Genomic DNA, 23,877 nt, shown 5'->3' with positions numbered 1-23,877 from the left:
ACGCTGGCTTATCAAGTTCTAGTTAAAAGAGAAGCGGTACAAAGTATGGGGATTGTTTGTGGAGGAACCACCGATCGTCCCCCCTCGGTCGGTCTTTCTTTCGCGAGCATCCCTTTCTGCCTCCCCCATCTTCGTGGCGACGATCACCCCATTCCCGCGTGCTTCTACGGCCAAGCTCGATAATAAACTTCTTTTGTTTTGGAACACCCTCTTTCCATTCTTTGCTTCTTAGTCGACGACAAAGCGAGGACCAGCACGTGCTCGACGAACGAACAATCGAGCCCGTTTGAATCGGTGGCCGAGTCTGTGCTTAACTAGGCTCGAAATCAGAAACATTCACTTATGGCGTTTTTCACTGGCTAGTGCGCACTCAGTGCACATTAAAGCTGTTGTACAACCTAATCTGAATGTAAAATTGAGATATTTCAATTAATAAAATACTCAATGTAAATTTTATCAAATAGCACAATAAAATGCATTTGAGGATTTCGCGGATTAATTTGTTTGTATATTTTTATTAAATATACATCTTTACGTCGATTTGTATACAACGGCTTTATAGTGCGCTGGATGCACATCAGCTGCCAGTGAAAAATGCTATTAATTCCGACTTACCACAGCATCGATACATAAGACTATCGTTTAATAATTGCTCTAATTTGAGCCAAATAAATTGAGAGATTCGGTGCAATAGTGATATATATTCTCTAATGTAACTCTCATTTTAATTTTCGTAGCTTTTCAAGAGCAATTTTTAATATCAGTAAATTAATTTTATCAATGACTTTTTTAAAACAAATTTTCCTAATTCACGATAAAACATAATTTCATTGTATACAATATACGTATATATAATTAATATAAAAATATAATAATCTCTGATAAAAAAAAGAAATTATGTTAAAATTATCGGCAATTTTACACATATCTAGGTATCAAGAATGTATTTAATTACAAAAATAGACGCATACTTTTGGCATACGGGGATGCGTTTAAAAGTGAAACCAGGAACTGCCCAAATTATAAATAGTTCCTTTAATAAGTAAACGTGATAAGTGTATGGCGTTTTAACATGAAATAGAAATAACTTTACAGACGTACGAGTAATGTACAACAATTTTATACAATTGTATTTCGCATCTTTAATGAAGGGAGTAAAGTCCTCATAAATTTGCAAAAATGTCTAAAAGGCGCCATCAAGACTACTGTTAAGAATTTTTCACTAATATGTAAATAAAAACATATTGCTCAATTGGATGGCACAGATAAACTTGTGTACAATGTAGACCAACATAAAGAATTAAGTAATAACATCAACGATAAATTATATGTCTAAATTATATTTTTCGCTTCACTTCGCATTGTCTAAAACTTAAGTAAATGATAATGTGTACAGTGTTTCTTTTACGTCTACCTAATACGTTGTAGTTTTGAGAATAGTTGTAAAAAGGATAATTAACTAACTAGCCAGTGTAACTTAAAATGGAATGTTTCCATGGACCTTATTGCATTTCCCTACGAGGTAATCACAAGGAATTCGTGAGTTTCTTTTTATGGTACTCTACATTAATACGACGAGAGTAGCAGCCCGAGCTGTAAACCCGGTTAGACGCAAATTGAAATTCATATATCGTACTTTTTGGCCACTAGATCACTTAGAATAGTTGCACACGTCTGGAAAAGTTTTACACTGTCTGTCTCTCTAGTCAGTTATTCGTTGAGTAGAATTTATTTCGAGGAAATAGGAAAACTTTATTGCGTTTAACAAGGATAAGAAAAAGTCTTATCGTTATTATACATTACGTAAGAAACAATCTACTTATAAGTGGCCTAACGAGAGAATATAAAGAAGTCGTAAAGCGGCTTCTAGATACTTAATATTTTTTTGTTACAATTATTTTATATTATTAATGTCCTTTTTAAATAAGCCAAAACAATCTGGAAGCTCAATATAACCTCCAAACGATTAATAATAATTAGGGATGCACCGAATCGTAAAATTATCGGATATTTGATATTCGGTTAAATATCCGGGAAAGCAATTTTTCGAATATCCATTTTCTGGATATATTCCCAGATACTGATAATCTGATTATCTGGTCAGAACAAAAAAGTATCGGATATCCGGTGCATTCCTAATAATAATAATATACAATGCTAATTATCGTCTATCTAGAAGTCACTTAAGTAAACAAGCTTAAACTTGCTTTTAATACTTAGTTTTTTAGTATTCCAATGTAATTTATATTTTTCCTAAATTCTAGAGAGTATCATCTTATCTTTCATCCTCAATTACCTTATTTTTTATATTTACATTTGCAAATCGCCTTTCAAAAAGCTTAAAGGACATATTTTTGTCCCATTGGAAAGATTCTAAAAAGTTTTCGACGTCGATTAATTAATGAGGAAAAATCGGCAAGATGTAACTTTTCCGACGTGCGCATCGTTGAACGTATAAATCGTCAAAATATGAAAGCGTATAACTTTCGTTTTGTTCCCTGTCGAAAGCTAGGCGCGACGGGTGTCCGATGCAATGGCATACATATGCATACTGCAGCTCAGAGGACTGTTTGAAGAGGCTAAACATCCAATAATATCTTAATAAGCGTAACGATTGATGAGTTCTTAGCCTATTAAGCTTTTCATTTTATCTCAGAAACAAATGATAAAATGAAAAGTTAAGAGTTCGACACTAGTAAAATCTAAACTCACATTTATATTAAGTACACGTTATAATCAACATACATGCTACAATTGCTACTATTTTTAAAATAAAAGAATAAAAATGAAGAAAATTCTTCTTATAAATAATCAAGAATTTAACCCTAAAGAAATAGTATTTTATTAATTTTCCAATATTTCTCTGCGGAGAAAATGAAAAGTGAAATATAAAAGAGCTCAATAGGCTAAAAGCACATGTATATATATATATATGTATTAAATATGTTTCTTTTACGTTGGACACTTTTCACGAGTATTTTCTTAATATCGTGAATTTCTAAGCTACTCAAAGACAAGAAATGCATTTTATTAAAGTTCGATGATGAAGTCGAAATTCTTAACTCGTGGATTTTTTCGACTGCATAATTGAAAAAATTTCACACCATTACATTCGGACATCAGTCTGTCTTATTCTTCCATCAGGACTTTGCTTTACTTTTACTTCTCACTCTCGGTGAGACCGAATAGAGTTTCCTGAAAATTGTCACTAGATTGTTTTGTGGGAATAGAGTCTCGACGATACCTTCCAGCAACACGTACAACAATCTTCTGTTTAGTATGGGTCGTTGAAACAATTCGAACACCCTTAACAAACCGCGTCTTGTCGTTTCGCTGCCTATGATATGTTTCAATTCATCCGAGAGACACGAAAGTAAAGCTATCTTAGCTGCCACTCGCGTTCGGTTCTTCATCTCCGTGTCTCGCGGCGGTTTACTCTCAGCCTTCACGCCATTCGGCCAGAAACTATTCCTGCAAAATGTCATTAATTCACTTAACTTACTTTGTTTCTTAAAAATTGAATAATTATAATCATCGCAAAAATCAATCGCAAAGAAGAATTAAAATGATGAAATATATATAAGAATTATTTTTTTTTAATGTTAATGAATGTCATATCGAAATTTTATGCTTGAGGTATTAACACCATTTACTTACTTGAATAAGCGCAAATATCCCGCAACTTTTGATGGGCTGGTCATAAACGATACATACTCCAATATCCTTCTATTTACTATATCTCCGAACATCGTGCGAATGATTTGGCGCAGTAGCGTTATAATCCGTCGTCTTAGCCACTGATTTCGTACTTTCAGATCGAAAATTTCATCCATTAACAGAAGTATAATTCGCAACGGGATATTGTCATCGGTCTGGAAAACACGAATTAAACGATTCAACTGATTGACTCGATTTTAGAATGGTGCAATATTGTGTATAAAAGAAAAAAATACCTCTGTATCAAGACCGGCGCTAACTTTGGTATTCTCGTAAAATATACTCGTTTTCTTAGGATTACCGAAAAATTTGCTCAGGTTGTCCATTACGCCGTCCACCGTACTTAGCATATTGTCCGGCATTGTTTTAACCGCTTGCGTAACGCTTTTCATAGATGTCTTTAAAGGATTCATTAAAGTGTCTATCTGTATAAAACAAATCGGGCAATTAGTTTTTTTTATTTTTAGTATTTAAAATTGTTATAAAGATTAGTGTATTTTATTTTGTAATTTTTTATAATTTTAGAAAATTAATATTTCATTTCTAACCAAAATTTGATGCAATTAATTTATACATGTACAGGATGTTTTGTAATGACTGCATAATCTCTCGGGCAAGTAGAGTGAACGAAACTGAGTGGAAGTCTTGTACTATTTTGCAATTCTCACAATAGTTGAGATATTATGTGACCATTATCGAACACTCTGTATATTATAAATAAGTAAATTATTCATATTTACCGTTCTTGAGATCTGTCCACCAGTGACACCTTTATCGTAATCCCCTTGCTCCAAAAAGGCCAACAACAGATTCTGCAATCCCATGTGGCCATCCATAATCGCAGGTTTCGTCAGTTGACACAACCATGCGTTCAACATCAACATTCGTCTTTCCAACACCGTGCGTTCCATATTGTGGAAGGCTTTTTTCGCGGGGAAAGGTATTTTCGCCAGATCGTAATACTTTTCCTTGATTTTCTGATGCAAATCGTAGAAATCGGAGTACCGTCTATAGATATGCCACTTCTCTTTGTAGCCCGAATCGTAATTCTTCGTGACCGCTACCGCGTATATGCCGTATGTTTTTCCGCGATCGCTGACGATACCAGTTTCTATGATCGTGGCAGTGATCTCGAAGCGACCTTGCTGTAGCTTTTTGATCGCGTTTTGGTCGTAATTATTCTCATCCAGCTTGACGAATTGCTCCGCATTAGTTTCCATATAAAACGAAATGTCCTTCTTTTCACCAATTTGTTCAATTTCTGCAGTAGACCCCATACGTGTGTTTTTCACAACTTTCAAATTGCCCGTATTTGTATCAATTTCGTCAAAGTCCTTACTCTCATTTGCTTCTCCTATGCTTGTTAAGCTTGTTGAAGAGTTCGATTTTTTAGTGCCCTCCTTTACGACTGCAGGCTTCGTGTCGTCAGTTTTGCACGTCTCGGACAATTCATCCAAAGTGTCCAATTCGTTGTTCGTGCTGGATAAGCTTATGCTGTCCAAGGATTTTGTATCATCTTCGGATACCGGATCCTTCAGCAGATCCAGTTCCGCAAGCAGTTTTACGTAAGCCATTGATCTCTTGAAGCCTGGCAGGAATCTGTCTTCATTTTGCAGTTTCTCGTAGCAGCAATTTCGTAACTCGTCGAACCAGGTTTCCTTGACCGACTCTATCTTCGTTTTTGTAATCAAGTTTTTCACCAATGTGTCATCCAGTTGCAGCTTGGGCGACGCTTTATCGCTGAGATATTGTTGATAGATCTTCGTGGCTGCTTCCTTTAGATTATCCAGATCCACGTTCTTGCGTTTAGCGCCGATCATACCTGTACCAGATTGAGTACTTTGAATCTTCTGTAACTCAATGTCCGATATCTGTTGTTCAGCTGAGACTCTCCATCCATAGATATTCAGATAAAAGAACAGATACGCTTCTGCATTTATGGAGGTCATATAATCGATGAAATAACTGAGTGCGATATTGTTTTTCAACAACTCATCTAATGGTAAATTAACTAGTTTCTGGCCCGGTATGAGCAATCTATTCCACTCTGGTTGTGCGCCGATACCGTCCGTTTCTGTTTCTAAGCCTTCCTGCATACCAATGATTCTTGTCTCTAGGATTTTCTTCACATAAACCAGACTATTCAGTTGCTGCTTCACGGATAGATCATCATCTCCACCTGAATCCTTTGATCGTAGGTGCGCTATTTCTTTACAAACTACATTTTTCGTAGCCATTAATTCGTCTAAATTGTCCGTTAATCTAATTACTGTTAAAAAGATATCACTTGGTAAACCACCATCCTTAGTACACTAAAAAAAAATTAAAATATTTTATATATAATTTAGATAGAAATATTAGTACTATATAGTGTATGATAAAACGTTAAAATAAACAATACAAATATGAATATATTTTTAAATAAATTTAGATATGAGTTTTTAAACGAATTAAATAAACTATATATTATACTTATTAAAGAACAAAAAATCTCAAATTTATATCTACAAAATTTGTCATCAAAGGAGCATCGATAACTAACCAGCCATATACACGCCTGATTAATGTAATCAGGATCGGAGAAAAGATCCAACAACGGCCTGATTATAACGTTCACTAACAATTCCCTTAAGACGAATCTCACAGTTAAACAATCGAAATCCGCCTTGGGTAGCACTAGGTACAACAGGATTTCGGATATTTCGCCTAAGAATTCTAATTCCTGGGTGTCGTTTGTGCATACCAGATCTCTGCATATCAGATTATTTTCCATTTGGACTTCGAGATCAAAAAATATCTTTTCCAGCGATTCGTCCTCCTTCTCATCGCCAGATGATTCGATTGGCTCGGTAAGTGATGACAGATTAGGTATATAAAATTTTGACTGCGAGTACCAAGAGACGTCGGTCTCGCTTTTATTTCGTCGATGAGTGGGAGTCTTCTTCGGAGTCCCGCCCGATGTGCTTGAGCTGGCACTACCTTTCGGGACTCTGTTCGATCGTAATTGCTTCATCCTTGCGCTTGCTTGTCGGTACAACCTGACGTGCGAGGCTGCATCGTCGACAAGTCGCGTAGTCAAGTAGGGTATCCAATCGACACTCTTGACCCTGTTTTGTACAGTGATATTGGACAATAGAACTTTAATTAATGGTAAATTATATAGGCTACTTTTTTAAATAAATATTAAATAAATAAATTATACAAATAAAGTAAATATTAATAAAAGATATTTTTACATACCGATTTGCTACATTGATAGCGATTTTTTGGGCAGTATCTCGAACGGAATAAATAAACTCCTCATCATCCGTAACAACACTATACCATGGTTCTACATAATCTCTGATTAAGAAATCCAAGATTTCCTAAAAATAATAACAGATACACATTAAACCTAAAAATTAATAGATAATTCGATATTCTTCTATAAATATTCTATAAATATTGTTCTATAAATATGTACTTGCAGGGATTCATCAATGATACAACTACCAGTTATTCTCCTATCTAATGTAAATGTCATCCTCTCCTTAGACAGATCTAGTATATACTGCAAACATAACACATGGAATGTAATATAACAAATAAACGGCAAAAAAATTCGAAATTTTCATTTACCTGCCGGAACTTTTCAGTCTTCTTAGTTAAATCTTCCCTTTCAGACTTAATTACATTGTCGAGATTCGGTGAGTATGTTCTATATATACAAACCAATGTTCTGCAACAAAATATCTTCTTTTATGATTTTTTTTAATGCATATTTTGCACAATTTAATATTTGTAAATATTTTGACCATTTTATTAGGTGTTGGAATTAATTCGTAGCGTTTTTAATGAAAGAATGTTATTTATTTCACATGAGCATTAAAAAATACATTAATGAAAGTACTTCCCATCACTTGTAAAACGCTACGAATTAATTCCAACACCTAATATATATAATACATTCTTTAATTGGATATTGTTATCTTACCCTAAAATTAACGTAAGCAAGCAGATTAAAAGTTTTATAATTGTTCCTATGCCGAAGATGTATGCAAGCAGAGTAACGGCAGCTCCGAGAACGCCAAACAATGGAACGTTCATCTGCAAAAATAACGATTTATTACCAGCTAATGAAACGGTCGTTGACATATTCAAAATTTATGCAGTCATATCATATGTTGAGTATATATATCATAACTATTTCTAAAGATATTTCTAGAGATATTCTGTAGAAACATAAGAATTATTCCTAGAGATAATTACATACAATGTATACTTAAGTATAGATAACACTTCAGTATAGATAACACAAGAACTGTTATTTCTGGCAGTAAATTATCACAGTTGCCTACTCATGCACGCTTATTAAATAGAGTTTATCAGTCCCATAATGGGACAATAGGAAAGAGAAAAACAAAGGAAAAGACACACAATTTAATGATAAGCCAGTAAAAACAAAAGATTATCAAGAACAGAATGGAATTCTGTTCTTAAGACTTTTGTGTTCTGAATAAAAGAACAGAAGCTTAGCTTATTAAAGAAAAATTAAAATTTTATAAATTAATAATAACAAATTATTAATAATAAATTAATAATAAATTAATAATTAATAATTATATTATTAGTTTAACTTATTAGTTTATCAATAAAAATTTATTAATATGTATTGTAATATACCACATACAAAAATACATGAAAATATTTGAAAATTAATTATGCACAACACAATAAATAATTTTTTAATTTTAATTTAATTAACTATAATATTAATTTATTTCATTTAGTATCAGTAAATATTTTTTTTTCTGTAATTAATAAAATGCTCTTTCGCTTTTTAATGAAATTAAATGGTTTGATTAATTTGATCTCTTTAATTTATGATTTTTTTTATTTGATCAAATATTCATCAATTTGACTAATAACAATTAAAAATTTATGAGTAATGTTTACTACATCTTAATGCTTATAAATTAGAAGATTAAAACATTTTTTAATTAAGAATTTTTTCAAAGTAAATAAATAAACATATGTTTTCTAAAAAATATAATCATAATTGTAGCAACATTTAAAAAAATGATACAAAATATAAAGTATTAATTTTATGAAGAGTAGCAAGGATAACATTTAATTCTTTGACAAACAAATCTGTAGATATCACTTTCTTGGTTTATCATATATGATAAGAAACTGATTGAAATATAATGATTAAATGAATCATTACAAGTATGCTGGAGATAAAACACTCGAGATACAAGAATTAAAAAGAAATTAAATAATTCACTCTCAAGATATAAATCTTTGTAAATATTTCTCTTTTTCTCTCTTCAAATCATAACCGTCAATTGGAAAATCAATAGAAATCAGTAAACTTCCAGATCAACAGAAATGTAAAGCAAATATTTTTCATACTTGTAAGAACAAAACAGTGTTATGCAACATATGTAGAGTATACTTTTTTGCTGCTACCTCATTTGAAAAATGAATTGCCTTCACATCTCCCATTCGATTCATCTATTTTCTAATGAACTTTTATTTTTCACAAAGAAGAATCTATTTGCTCTAAAATTTCACCGTTGTTGACAATTTGTCCTAGGAATCGAAATGACTGACAGTTATCGCACATCCTCTGCCGTGCCTACCCGCATACAAAACAACACAAACAACTATCATAATACTGAGATATACATATATACATATATACATATATACATATATATATATACATATATATATATATATATATATATATATATATATATATATATACATTTATGAATAGTGGGCGCGTGAATACGAGCATCCGTTATGCGTGCGTGGTTCGGAAGTAAAGTGGCCCTGATCGACCAGTCTGAAATCGTTGGACAAACGACGGAGAGCAGAACGTGACACGCAGGTGTCCCCAGGACGACGTGTTGCTAAGTTGGGTGATTCGATAGGACAGACCGATGGAACAGACCGGGTCATCTTTCTACGCACCTTTGGTGATTGCTCAACGGGCCGGTTGTCGTCGCGTATTCGGCTACGCGCATATTGCGGGTCTCGCGACGACGTACTCTTACACCTCTTCCACTCGGACTGGTCAGCTAAGCGGCGCTTTATTTACATTCTTGCGGACGATGCGGCTTGATGCGCTGGACGACACGTCGGACGACACCATGATCTTTCGATCTCGCACGATTCTGCGTGGTTGCCATCAATGCCATCGTCGCGAACGCGATGTCCGATCAGATGAAGCGCTCCCTGTCGGTTAGAGATTGCACTACAGACTGCGCGGATTAAAAACGGTCGGTAACGTCAATGTCCTGCAAAGTACTGCCAGAGAGAATAATATATTGGGTCATCTAAAAAGTATCCGCGGTTTTTAGATGACCCAATATATATTGTAGTATGACGGTTAAGTTTTGACAAAACGCTTGTGTGTAAATAAAGCGGATTAAACTGAGTCGAAAAATTCTCTACCAATTTATAATTTTTGCAGCAGTTAACAAGATTAATAATATTAAAAATTGTTGAATATGTACTGGTATATCTTCAATAATTTTTTTCTCAAATTCTATCAACTTAACAGAAAAACTGAGAGACAAAAATTGTTTATTTTCTCTTCATAAAAATTTAAGAATTTTTTCAGAATTTTTCATTAACTTTTTAGTGCTGCATTTTTTTATACATATATATACATATATGTATATACATATGTATTATATATTGGCAATATAAAATATTTTTACCAACATGAGAAAATATAGTATTAAAAAATTCTGAAAAAATTCTGAAAAAAATTCTTAGAATTTTACGAGGAGAAAATAAACGATTTTTATCTCTCGCTGTTTTTTTCGTAAACTTTATAGTATTTGAGTAAAAATTATTGAATATCGTTATTACATCCCACTATAATAATAAAAATGATTTGCGCGTGCATATCGTAATATAATTATAATTGATGATACACGTCTACCCAAGTAATACAACATGATAAAAAACGTCAAAATGACGTTAAAATGATATCGTTTTGATCATTTTGACGTTATCATTAACTTGCGTTACTTGGGATTATTAAGATCATCCATCTTTTATTATATTTTTGTATATGCAATATTTGTTCAGGTAGCCATTATTTACTTTTACCATTATTTTCTGTAATACCCAGGCAGCATAGAATATTTATAATAAATATTCATTTTTTGAAATGTTATATAAATATTTTATACATATTTTATATAAAGCTTTATTCGAAATATTATTAAAAAATAGACTAAATATTTAGTATAATATTTATAATAAATATAAATAAATATTTCTGATAAGTATTTTTTACTTGAATTATTGTTTCTTATTAAGTATTTTCATAGCATTTACTATACAAAATTTACAATAAATGTTTTATAATATTTATAATAAGTGTTTATGATCTATGCAATCTAAGACCACAAAAATATTTACAAAATATTTAAAATAAACCTTATAAATATTTATAAATATTTTGTAAATATTTTATAAATATTGTGTGCTGTTTGATGGGTAATAATTTGGCAATTTTTTTATGACGTGATATAACGATAACTTGTAACTATATAAAAACCAATATTGGGAAAGTCGCGTCACTTTTAAAAAGTAATTTGTCACCATTATGCATTATTTATTAAAAAAAGTAGAGATGTGTGTGTGTGTGTGTGTGTGTGTGTGTGTGTGTGTGTGTGTGTGTGTGTGTGTGTGTGTGTGTGTGTGTGTGTGTGTGTGCCATGTGGCTTCATGTAAAAGCAGACTAACAGATGCATAAACGAATTAAGTTTTTAGGAGGCAAAAATTGGAACAATAGAATGTAACAGAAAGCATTCAAGCTTTTTTTTAATTTTTTGTTTTTCGCTTCCTAAAAGCTTTGTTTATTCTTCTGTTATTTTTTTCTTATATTTGACTCACTTTGATTTTTTATTTTCGCCTAGAGTTTTTATTGACTACTTTTTTGCGTTTTTTTTTTTTTTGGTTACTTCGCCATCTTAGATCTAATTGATTTGTCGTCCAATAAGGTCTTAGAAATTCTTTAATATGATGTGATTATTGAGTCCAACAGTGGCGAACTTTTGCGCTACTTTTATTAATAAAGTATAAAACTTTAAAGATGACACCTAAAACCGCAGGCATGTCCACTCTCCAATTTCATCTCAAATTACTGTCTTATTTATTTCCAGAGGAGTTAACGATTGAATTAATTTACTTTTGCTGTAATTTATGAGATTCACACGAAATTACTGCAATATTTTTAATAATTATTTTATCGATAAAGTAACATTCGGAGAAATTAAAGATAGTAGTCAATAACTACTGCTAGATGGATGCACCAGTGGCCAATGCTATTGCAAATTAACAACTGTATGTTTTAGCGCATTATTTTTATATTATTGATTCTTGAATAAAGAGAAGAAGTTCGAAAAGAGGAAGAAAGAGTGCAAGACAACAAATATTAAGCAACAAATATTAAAGTATTACATAATTTTATGTTAAATCCTACTTACTGTACTTGCTAATTGGTTATCTAATAAATCCATTAACTTTATTTTTTTCTGTTATTATTTCATCTAACTGCTCGTAATAACTACTAATTTAACTTACTCTAATTATAGATATTTAATTAATTAAATTAAATTACTGGTAATTAATTTCGCTTAATTAACAGAAAGATGAATGTTGCGTGACTGAACTTTAACGATTTGGAATCTGTTTTTCCGGATTATGCGAATCTGAAAACCCTCCTCTCTTCATTGACAGCAGATGACAAAAGCAAATTTGAAATCGGATCGATTCGAAACTTACTTGTGACATCGCAGTTTATCACACACGAGAAACTCAATTGTATTCTGCGATTTAAAATCCTGCTTCGATCCGTGATCGCAAATTATCTTTCGGAATGGATTTCATCTGACTTTCAGATCGAATGGCGGTATTAAAAAATTCCACTCGCACGATGGGATGCATTGGGACACGATAATGGTCGCCGTCGACTGCGATATTACATGAAATCCTAACGCTCCTTCTCCAATTCAGAATGAAATTCGCCCCGAAAGATAGCTCGGCACCGCCTGATAAGAGGTCAATGGTCACTGCGATTAGCATTTTGCGAACAACTTCAAATTTACTCGGATATAGATTCCGAATAAAATCATAATCCAAAATTTAAATGTAAAATGAGGAACGCGAAAAATACTTGATTTAATAAGTAAATCTGTATCATTCCCTACAGATAGCACGTAGAAGAATGGAAGATATCTTAAACATATCTTTGAGATGTCTTTAACGCGATATCTACAATAAAGTAAGTACATTGAAACAAATGTTGAGTGAAATAATAATTCCAATCAAATATTCGATTAATAGAGGACGGCAGGGCTATTTTGTTTCAATTTTAAAATAATACGAAAAACGATATGGCAAACAATATCTTTTTGCAGTGACGTGCTTACAACTACATTATATAATACAATTAAATTGTTCTTTGTTAACACAAGAACAACTTCGAAATTCAACATGTGCTATTCATAAATGTAAATGTTATCACGAGAAATGGAAGAAAAAAATCCCCCGCTCTAGTTTATAATAAAAAACAATTTGATTTTTCTAAATATTTAATAAGTATTATCAAAATTAATAATATAATCAATCATTTGAATATTTACCTACTGAATATTTTATAGAAAAGTAAAATTATTTTTGATTATATTAATTGAACATTTAATTGGAATTGTTTGACCTAATATTTGATATAGCTATTATCGGATTATCTTTTTAGTGTAATTTTTAAAATGTCATGTAATTTTAAATTTTCGAGAATTGATTGAAAGTGCGTCATTTGCTTACGAAAAATTTTTAATAATAATATAATAGCATTTTACTGTGTATAAAAAGTCAGCTGTAAGAAATATATTAATCACAGTTGAATATAAGAAGAATAATTGATTATATGGCCATTTTTACGGCTTAAAGCTTATTATATACTCTATTATTGTAGATATCATTGACATCTTATATCCCGATTTAATTTAGATTTGCTGTCTGTAGGGGAATTATACAGATCTACGAAATCGAATATTTTTCTCATTCCTTATTTTACATTCAAATTTCAGATTATAATTTTATTCAGAGTCTATCATCGAGTGAATCTCAAATTGTTCGTGAAAAATCGGGGCATAAAATGTCTTAAAGATGTCTTTAAGATATCTTCAAGATATCTTATGTCCCGATTTTGGACAAGCGTGCTGTCTGAATCAGAAGAAATCTGATCATTTCGCGAATCGAACCGATTTGCGTTGTTCATGCGGCATCGAAGTAAGATTGCCGCTAGTGTTTCATCAAAATCAAGAAATTCAAGAAATCTTGTCTTGGTTTTATTTTGAATCAAGACAAGACCAAAACAAGAAATTGGAAATTGATTTCAAGACAAGAAATTGTTATCAAGACCATGATTTCTTGACAATAAATCAAGAAATTTCTTGGAATTTCTTAAAAATTCCGTGACAGTTTTTATTTTTAATACTTTATTATTTTAATATTTTATTATTTTATCTCTGATTTGAAAAGTTTTGAATATGTTAGGTAGTTTCAACATTTTTGTATTTATTGGTATTTATAACAGGTTATATAATATAGATATGTATATTTTCATATATTTTCATTAAATAGCAAAATAACATATAAGCAGAGTGTAAATCGATTAATGGAAAAGTGAAATCCCTGATCTAACCAAATTAAATTATACTCACCGATACGTTCTTGTTGTACCAAATATTAACCTTTACATTTATGTAAAAGAATATATATAAAATCGATATTGCAAGATTGCTTGCAAAAGTATATTATGTATAAACATTTACGTATTTCTACTAATAGTATCAATTAAATCAGGAATGATTAAAATATATATAATTATATCTAATAATCTCAGAAATCTAATAATCTGAAATAGTCACATTTGGCAGTAACTTCATAATATTAAAAATGATAATTTGAGAAATATTTTTAATTTTTATTAATAGATTTGTCCATAATAGATAGTATAGGCACACTTTTAAACCATGAATTTAAACATAGTAAACTACGAGACGACTCGACATTCAATTTGTATGTCTATGTTTTCTTATTATCTCTTATGATGCAACGTAGTCAACGATTCACAATTCCCTGTTTACAAAATCAAGAAATTTCAAGAAATTCAAGATTTTTGAATTCAAAACAAGAAATATAATGTCAAGAAATAGTCAAGACAAGAAAAATTTCTTATCTTGAAAATCAAGACAAGACGAGAAATGCTCTTTAAGACAAATCTTGTCTTGATGAAACACTAATTGTCGCCGTTATTTTTGAATGATGTTTAATTCATTTATTTATTCGCGGAGCGGTCACTATGTCATTCGTTAGTGCATCAACGGAATCGGCCACATTGTGATGTGTTTAAATGGTATTGAATAAACGACATAGCGTTACATTTTGTAATCATATTTGCCATTTGAATTCATCGTTCATATATCGGTGATTTGTTTAAAACGTATGAAAGGTAAATATCCCAGTAGTCGAACGTTTAAACGTAACTTGTCATAAACAATACAATTTATAATATTAGAAAGGTTTTTAATATAAATATTTATATTCATTTGAAAATTTAAGACTCCCTTAAGCAAGAAAAGATTATTTGAACTCACTTATAATATTTATTAATTAAAATATTTATTTATTAGGTGTTGGAATTAATTCGTAGCGTTTTACAAGTGATGGGAAGTACTTTCATTAATGTATTTTTTAATGCTCATGTGAAATAAATAACATTCTTTCATTAAAAAACGCTACGAATTAATTCCAACACCTAATATATATTTATTTATTATAGTAAATAAGTAGTAGCCGGACAACCAAAAATATAATTGTCCGAATGCCCGACGACAATCAGAAAATTAGTATGCTGACGAGAAATATTAAATACTCAGTTGATGCAAATTAAAAATAATATAACATCAATATTATAATTTCGTATTCAACAATATAAATATATTATGATGGTATTATATAACAGTTATATTATTGAATTACCGGAAAATGTATTAAGACGAATTGATACTAACGAAGCTTATCCCCAAAAATATGAGAATTTTGATTTAAACGATTTAGTATTTCATAAATGTTTTACTTAATTTAATTTAATCGATGTTTTAATTACATTATATTTTATTATATTATATATGTTCCTAAATGTGTGTTACGATAATATATTGGGTCATCTAAAAAGTATCCGCGGTTTTTTGAGACACTAGATGTGTGTTGATGGTCATATATCTAGTGACAAAGTACCGCGGATACTTTTTAGATGACCCAATATAATATGTTACTTTGTTTATTTTATAATAATATCTATGCTCATGTGCAATTATAAAAACTTTTTCTATCAAATAAATTAGTATTTCTAATTATAATTGTATTTTAAATATATATTTTCCTTACTTTTTAAAATCTAACTATTATTTAGTTATTTTCCTTAATTTTTCAAATCTAGCAATTATTTAGCTATTTCTGAAGTGTCGTCTAGCTTTTCTTTTTTTCGAGAGTTGGCAACACTGGATATGACGTGTACAAGATTCGTGTAGATCGCGGGAGCAGCAAAACAGCTCGTATACGTTCGGACATCTTGTATCTCGTGGATGTGTATAATTTTCCATTTTGACTTGCATGTTTGCTCGTTTCGCGTGTTGTAAGTAGTAATGCGGGATGTATGATAATCGCTCTGAAAAATACCGGGTGTAGAATGCAGAAATCGCTCAGAAAGTATAGGTTAGGAGCAACAGGTACAATCGTCGAGAACGGCGCGAAGTTAATCGCATGATTTTCGATTCCCTCGTTAGCCGTTGCTCGAAAACTCGACTGTACTTAAATGGCTTAGGGCCATGGCCCTACAGAAAAAAATTAAACAGTAAGACAGTAAGTAGTAAGGAAATTAACATGAATCTCCACATTATTCTTTAAAACTTTTAAAATGAATCTCAATTACTCTAAAGAATCTAAAGAATATAAAATCTCGCTCTTAAATATTTGAAAATTAAGTACTCTTTTCCAGACCTAATTTTTACTTTTTTTAGAATGAGATTCTATTTTAAAAAATTTGGAGTAGATCTGTCCAATTTTAGCTCCGGAGCTAAAACGCAAAGCCATTGACGCAAAAAAATTCATTGCGTCTAACACTTATTAAACATTTTATAATTCTCGAAACTTACTTATATTTGCGTTTATGTTTTATTTCTATCGCCTTTAATTCGCGAGAAATTGCGGATGCGGAAAGATTCGTAATTTTACGCGATCGTATTTTTCTTATGTCAGATCTACATAACGTTTTCGACATAATTAAACGCACGTTGCATACCAGACATATCGTATGTACAAAGCGCTGTGTGTAATAAATGCCATGTTTTTGCAGAGTGTCGTGCAAGTGCATGTAAGTGCCACGAAAGAGAGTACAGTCAGCGAGGAATGCGAGAGGAGGCGGCGGTCCGGAGAGGCATCGGGCGACAGCAGAGCGGTGGGGAGAGTAATGTAGATATTATTTATTTCGGTTTCTTATCTATGGGTCATTTTTTCCCGCAGATTTCCCGCATAATGCATTACGTTTTACAATATAAATATGCGTTTGCTATATAAATATAATATGTAATTCGCGTGTAAAATATTTGAGATTATTTTTAAATATTCAAGATATCTGTAATGAAATATTATTAGGTGTTGGAATTAATTCGTAGCGTTTTACAAGTGATGGGAAGTACTTTCATTAATGTATTTTTTAATGCTCATGTGAAATAAATAACATTCTTTCATTAAAAACGCTACGAATTAATTCCAACACCTAATAATAATATTTAATATTATTAATATTATGTATTATGTACAATATTTTGCAATGTTGAAAGTTATATTTATTTAGATTATTTGTGTGCGAGAGAGAGAGAGAGAGAGAGAGAGAGAGAGAGAGAGAGAGAGAATTAGTTTTTATTTGCATAAAAAATTTTTATCCAATTTATATCTAAATAATTTATATCTAAATTCTAAGAAATTTTGCTTAAAGGATTGTAATAATTCTTACATTACATAACTGTTTAAAACTTGAAGAGTAAATAAAAAATTGAATGGGTGTAATAAATATCTTTTGAGATGTTAATTATGTTTCGAGGACGCGCGAGCGTGGAAAGATTCATAATTTGATGCGACTGTTTTTTAATATTTGAATATTTTTATTTTATATATTTCAATGTTGTGTATGACTACGCGTTGTATCGATGAGCATCCAATTATATTTTTATCATTTCTTTTTGCTAATCGAATTTTGCTCATTTTTGAAATAGTATTACTGCATGCATATTAATTCGTTTTTTTTATCGTTTATTCGTATTATTCTCCTATCCGTATTATTTTCCATTTATTTTAATAATAACTTATGATAGCATATAAATATTAATGTAATATTTGATTTTTAATTTAATGTTTTAAATTCTATTCATAAAATATGAAAATGCGTTAAAGAATCGAGTCTTTTATACTTAATATACTTGTTATTATTAATATAAGTAATTACTGCGATTACTTTTTTAATTATATAATTTTATAGTTGTTTATTTTATACGTTATATCGACATTGTCTCCTGTTTATGTCTTTCTCATTTTTTTGTTTATTTTAAATATAAATATCATAAATCGATAGTATCAACTTAACCGAGTGATATGATATCGTCTCATTATATGCGCGATCGCGTAAGTAATAGAGTCTTGAAATATGATACGCTGATGAGAACGCGATCTGAACCACGTAGTATACATAGACCTTGTTACAAAGGATTTGTAATTTTTGAAGCGCACACTTTCGATAATATCATGAAAGTTTGTAAGCAGAATGTCATCTATTTTAAATGATCAAAAAATTTTGTTATTGTAATAAATGTTCGAAAAAAACGAAGTCTTTTCTGCATATAATCTTTCCTTCGACAATTAGATTTTTATTTCAAAAAATCTTAAAATATGTTGGGTCTATTTTCTGTGGCTGAACTGGTGTATATTTTTGGAATTTAAAATGAGATAGATATATATTTGATATTTGATGAAAGCAAGAAAAAGAGTTCTAATGCAGAAATAAAAAACAGATCTCTTATTTAAGTAATCGTACATCACCTTGACAGAATCTCAAATTCAAGACTTTTTGTTTTCAGTTCAACTATTTTGTAGAATTAATTTTAGAGGTATATATACAGTACCTCTTAACTATACAAATTGCTAGATATTAAAGTTTTATAATAAATAAAAAATGTAGGTTTTGTGGAATATTTCGCCACGAACAGTTTCCTGAAATGGGGATCTGAAATTATAATAAAAGTAAAATATTTTTTCGTAAGTAGATGGGATAACTAGAATATAGTGTAGAATTTTTGTCCTATATTAATTTATTTGTTTAGAATAAATCTTTTAAATTTGTTTTAAAAGATCTTTTCTGTTTAAATCAAATTCCTTTTCACAATTCTCAATATAAAAAATCCTATGCTACATTATAACTATTCCATTTGGTCCAATAAAATATTTTACTTTTTGATTTCAGACCACTTGGCCTCTGGAAATGTGCCGTGAAATTGTTTGATCATGCCGTGGTAGAGGCAATTGTTTCACAACCTGTTTTATATTTAAAATGAAACTGTTTTTTTTTATTTAAAATCTTTAATACGCAATATAGTTTAAGTATTGCATAATATAACCCTAAATTTATTTTACATAGTAATTAACTCATGGTGACTTTGATTATTGATTTGATTACTTGCACTATATACACTGAATATATATATATATATATATATATATATATATATATACTGAATATATATAATATTAGGTGTTGGAATTAATTCGTAGCGTTTTTAATGAAAGAATGTTATTTATTTCACATGAGCATTAAAAAATACATTAATGAAAGTACTTCCCATCACTTGTAAAACGCTACGAATTAATTCCAACACCTAATAGTACATATTAAAAAAAGGTTGCTTTATATAAAGTATTTAAATGCAGTGGTACAATATAACTTTAACAATAAAATAATACGTGTATATTTTGTTAAACGTGATAATATCATTAATGGGTATTTAAATGTATAAAATATTTATTTTTACATTCAACTTTGTTAATTAATTATAACAATTTTTAGTATGCGTAATCTAATAATGTATAATATCGAATACATTATTTTAAAAAATCTTGAATTTATTGTTATTTTAATATCAGAGTAGTATGACTTTTTAATATTTTGTTAACTTCCATTTGCCGCAGGATTATTTTTCTCAAACCATTATAGCAGCTTGAGTGCAATAACGATTCAATGTACGAAAAGTGAAAAAAAAAAGAATTTATTATTTAAATACTAGAGAAATAGCCCACTGGAGACTAGAGCGTCTCAATTTACAATGAATATCGGATTGCAAGCGCAGCTGCCGCATTTTATACTTTTTTTCTCGCCGCGATACTTACGCGGCTACCACATGTAACGAGGAAACTCGACGACCAAGCGAGTCGATATGCTGGCGGTCGGGCTCTGGAATTTAAAGGTAGTCCCTCGTTTGAGCGGGGATAATTAAATGTCTATCGGAAATTCGTCGGTACGGCCAACGGTCTGACCATCGAGAGGTGATTGAACTACTCGGCTTGTTCCTTCTCCCTCTCTCTCTCTCTCTCTGTCTCTCTCTCTCTTCTCTCTTCCTTTCTCTTTTCCTCTCTTTCTACCTTCACTCTCTCTTGTCCGCTATCCAAAGTCACAGGTGTCTGGAAACGGCAGCTCCATTCTATCATCGCATAGCCAAAGTGCTTCTCAGAGTGTTCCCAGGCTCATCGTCGTGTACTTAATTAATCACGCGACGTCACTGATATCCGTCTAGTAAGTCCCGCCCGCGGCTTCGCCGTGCTTTTTCTAAACTCGCGAAATGCAAATCTGTTCCTGACTTGCATTTGTCATCGGCGCACTCGGCCGCATCTTTTGATCGACTTCTGGACTTCTTCGGGGGCAGGAAGGATAGTTTTTATAATATCTGGGTTTAATTGAATTCCGGGTTTAACCCTTTGTGGATTAGCGATTCTATTTAGGGTCACTCTTTTATCTTATAAATGGCTAACTTGATTTTTATGAAATTTATGGGGAAATATTTTGATAATGCTTTATTCGAATCTGGCAAGGAAATCCATGAAAGTGTCTTTTTTTTATTTTGGTGAGCTTCGAATGTGTTGCTTTCTGGACAAAAATAGGGACACATTTTTTTTATAAAAGCCCAATCATACTTTTAGGGAGTGCAATACCCTTTGAAAAACATTGGGTTTTTCTTTTGAAACAAATATTGAAACTAATACTTGAATAAATAGAAAAAAAAAACACTTTCTTGGGTTTTCTTGTGAGATAAGAAATTTTTTTTAATGGTAGATGCAATGGTATGACGAACAGAATTTTAAAAAAAGTAATTTAATTATCATAAAACTTAATTTTAGAGAGTTTTTAATTACTTGATGCAACTTCGCATCTAGTTTTCAGTTTCGCTTTATTTAAAGCTCATCAGTGCTACGTAAACAGTTAGTACTGCATTCCAAACTGCCTTTCAAACTCTGATTATGAACCCTCTGAATATTAAATTCTCTTTATGGAGGAGGACTACATTTTTGAAATTCGATATTTTTAGGCTATTCAATTTTCAAATTTTAAGGATCTCTTAAGAATTTCACGAGAACCAGGTTATTTTTTTAATTTGAATTTTAGGATTCTGAAATCAAAATCGAATTCAACGACCTTGGAAATCTTCACAAATAAGATCTTCTATAAATCGCTTTGTTAGAAAGCTCTGGTTTTTTCAAAAGATTAACATTCATTTGTATCTTTCTTTTGCAAGTATAAATCAAGATAAGTGTGTATATTAATATTAAATAATTGTATAAATATTAATTAAATAGACAAAGCTGATATTCAGTCGATATGACACGTTGAGCTTTGTGCATTTTTTAAACGAATTTAAAGTAAAAATAATTTTATGATTTTAAGAATAAATCAAATATAAGTAAAATGACTATATAAGTCTCCGCAATTGACGCATAAATAATATATTTATAAAACGGTAAAATAAAATTCGCAAATAATTAGATTGAAATTTACTTATATAAATATGGATATTTGGATATCAATCCTCTTCGCTTATTGCCTCATAAACGTATTATTTACGTATCGACAAATGCGGAAATTTATTTTTGCATTTTACTTATTTTGCATTTAATTAATATATTGTAATATAAATTAAGACAAATGGCGCATTTTTCTTAATTTATATGTGCCGTAAGAAAAGTACGAATGGATGTTAAATCTTCAATTATCCGATAAAAATCATTATCCGAAGTAATTCAGAAAAACCGATCAAAAAATGCGATCGAGTGTAAGTAATTTTAAAAAATTCGTACAATGTTAATCCATTCTAATATTACCAATTTTTTAAAAATAGACTACATGGGTTAAAAAAGTCTTTTATTAATTTGTAAAGAAACTTTTTCTCTAACCCAATATAAAATGATAAAATTTAATTAAAAAAATTTGTTCTCGTTTCTACACATAGACATGAAAAACATTCTCTAAAAAATTATACTGTTGTTTTAATATTTGATTCATCAGAATTGGGAATTCTTCTATAATTATAAATGTTAAAGATACAATGAAACAAGCATATTAAATTTTTCTTGACAATCCTATAATAAAGTTAATTCCAAAGTGCTAATTTCGCCGGAAACATTGAAATTGTAAAGTATATTTCATTTTTTTTGAGATTAAATTATTTATTGTTATATAATAGTATTAATTTCTTCATCGGTAAATCATTTATTTCTTTAGGTATTTACGTAATCAGAATTTATCTATATTAATAAAGTTGAATAGTAATGAATAGTCCGACAAGGAAAAATTGTGACAACCGTAAAGATAGTAAGTATGTTCCTTTCAATTTCTTGAAGGATCTAAGACCAGCGACCTCAAAGAAAGAAAGATTCACGAAAAAGTTCTATCGTCTTTGATACTGGTAAGCGACATATAAGTAAGGGTTGACACAATCAGGATGCGCATTCTTGCTGAGATTTTTCTTACAGAATATGTATACGAATAAGTAGGAATATGTCGAGTGTCGCAAATTTTTCCTTTTAAATACAAATTCTCTGAATTTTAAACATTAACAAAATTCTGGCTTTCAATATAATTCAGTTTCTTTTATTTTAAGATAAATATATACAATATTACAATTTTACAAATAAAACAAATAATACTAAAATTTATATATAATTGAAATTAAATTTTGATTAGTTAAGCACGTGACATCATTATTCGCGAGAGATCATTACGTTTTATGGACATTTTTTACTTATGTAGTGTACTACTTTTTTTTGGGAATATAAGATTTAATTGCACAATAAATAATATGATTTATTGCACTAAATATATTTGTTGTAAAAAAAAACAGCATTACGTACATTTATAATTCTACTTTATTTACTGCATTTTGCACTTTATTGCATTTTAAAATGAATATGATCGAACTGCGCAGCTAATTAAAGTATTTTTAAAATATCATCATAATTGTAATCAAATTAATCACCTTACAAAAATTGCAAATTTTATTACATATGTTATAAGAGCGAATAAAGAACTCGATCGTGAAAATACAGAAAACTTTTTTGCAAAAAAAAGTTATTTAATTAAGTAATTTATTTATAAAATTGAATCGAAAAGAAAATATCGTGCAAAGTTTCATTTGTGATATAATTATTACAATTATTCAATTAAATCGACATATCAATTATGAAATTTTCATTGACTTTTGCATTCTCTTTCCAATATCATCACAATGGGTGGAAGATTCACTTTGGAGCTCTTCCAATTTCTTCGAAAAACAATTTCCAAAGTTGTTATCTTGGAATGTTTGATAGATATATGGGATATCCTAAGCACTATCACTATTTGTAGTAAATGCTAGAAATCAGATTAAAAAAAATAATACATTTCTTTTTTGACCAACAATTTTAAAATTATAAATGACTGAGATTTCTCAAAGATTATTAAATGATATTTATTAAATGAATATTTTTAATAAATAAATAAGTACATAA

At 30.3% G+C, this 23,877-nt stretch overlaps 1 protein-coding gene across 1 annotated transcript; it reads right to left on the bottom strand.

Moving 5' to 3' along the window:
* Positions 1–1,012: 1,012 nt before the first annotated feature.
* LOC105150893 (sorting nexin-13) lies at positions 1,013–9,890 on the bottom strand. Its single transcript, XM_011064271.2, has 10 exons — positions 9,679–9,890; positions 7,691–7,803; positions 7,336–7,435; positions 7,181–7,267; positions 6,958–7,082; positions 6,260–6,824; positions 4,458–6,029; positions 3,954–4,142; positions 3,658–3,872; positions 1,013–3,471 (listed from the first exon to the last, which is right to left on the bottom strand). The coding sequence occupies exons 2-10, from the start codon at positions 7,801–7,803 to the stop codon at positions 3,141–3,143; spliced, it is 3,297 nt and encodes a 1,098-aa protein (XP_011062573.1). The 5' UTR covers positions 9,679–9,890; the 3' UTR covers positions 1,013–3,140.
* Positions 9,891–23,877: the final 13,987 nt, after the last annotated feature.

The sequence above is a fragment of the Acromyrmex echinatior genome, chromosome 13 (genome assembly GCF_024713525.1).
Source record: "Acromyrmex echinatior isolate Ae372 chromosome 13, ASM2471352v2, whole genome shotgun sequence".
Lineage (NCBI taxonomy): Eukaryota > Metazoa > Arthropoda > Insecta > Hymenoptera > Formicidae > Acromyrmex > Acromyrmex echinatior.
Note: the sequence above shows the minus strand (reverse complement) of the source record. Positions and strands in the feature narration are given on the sequence as shown.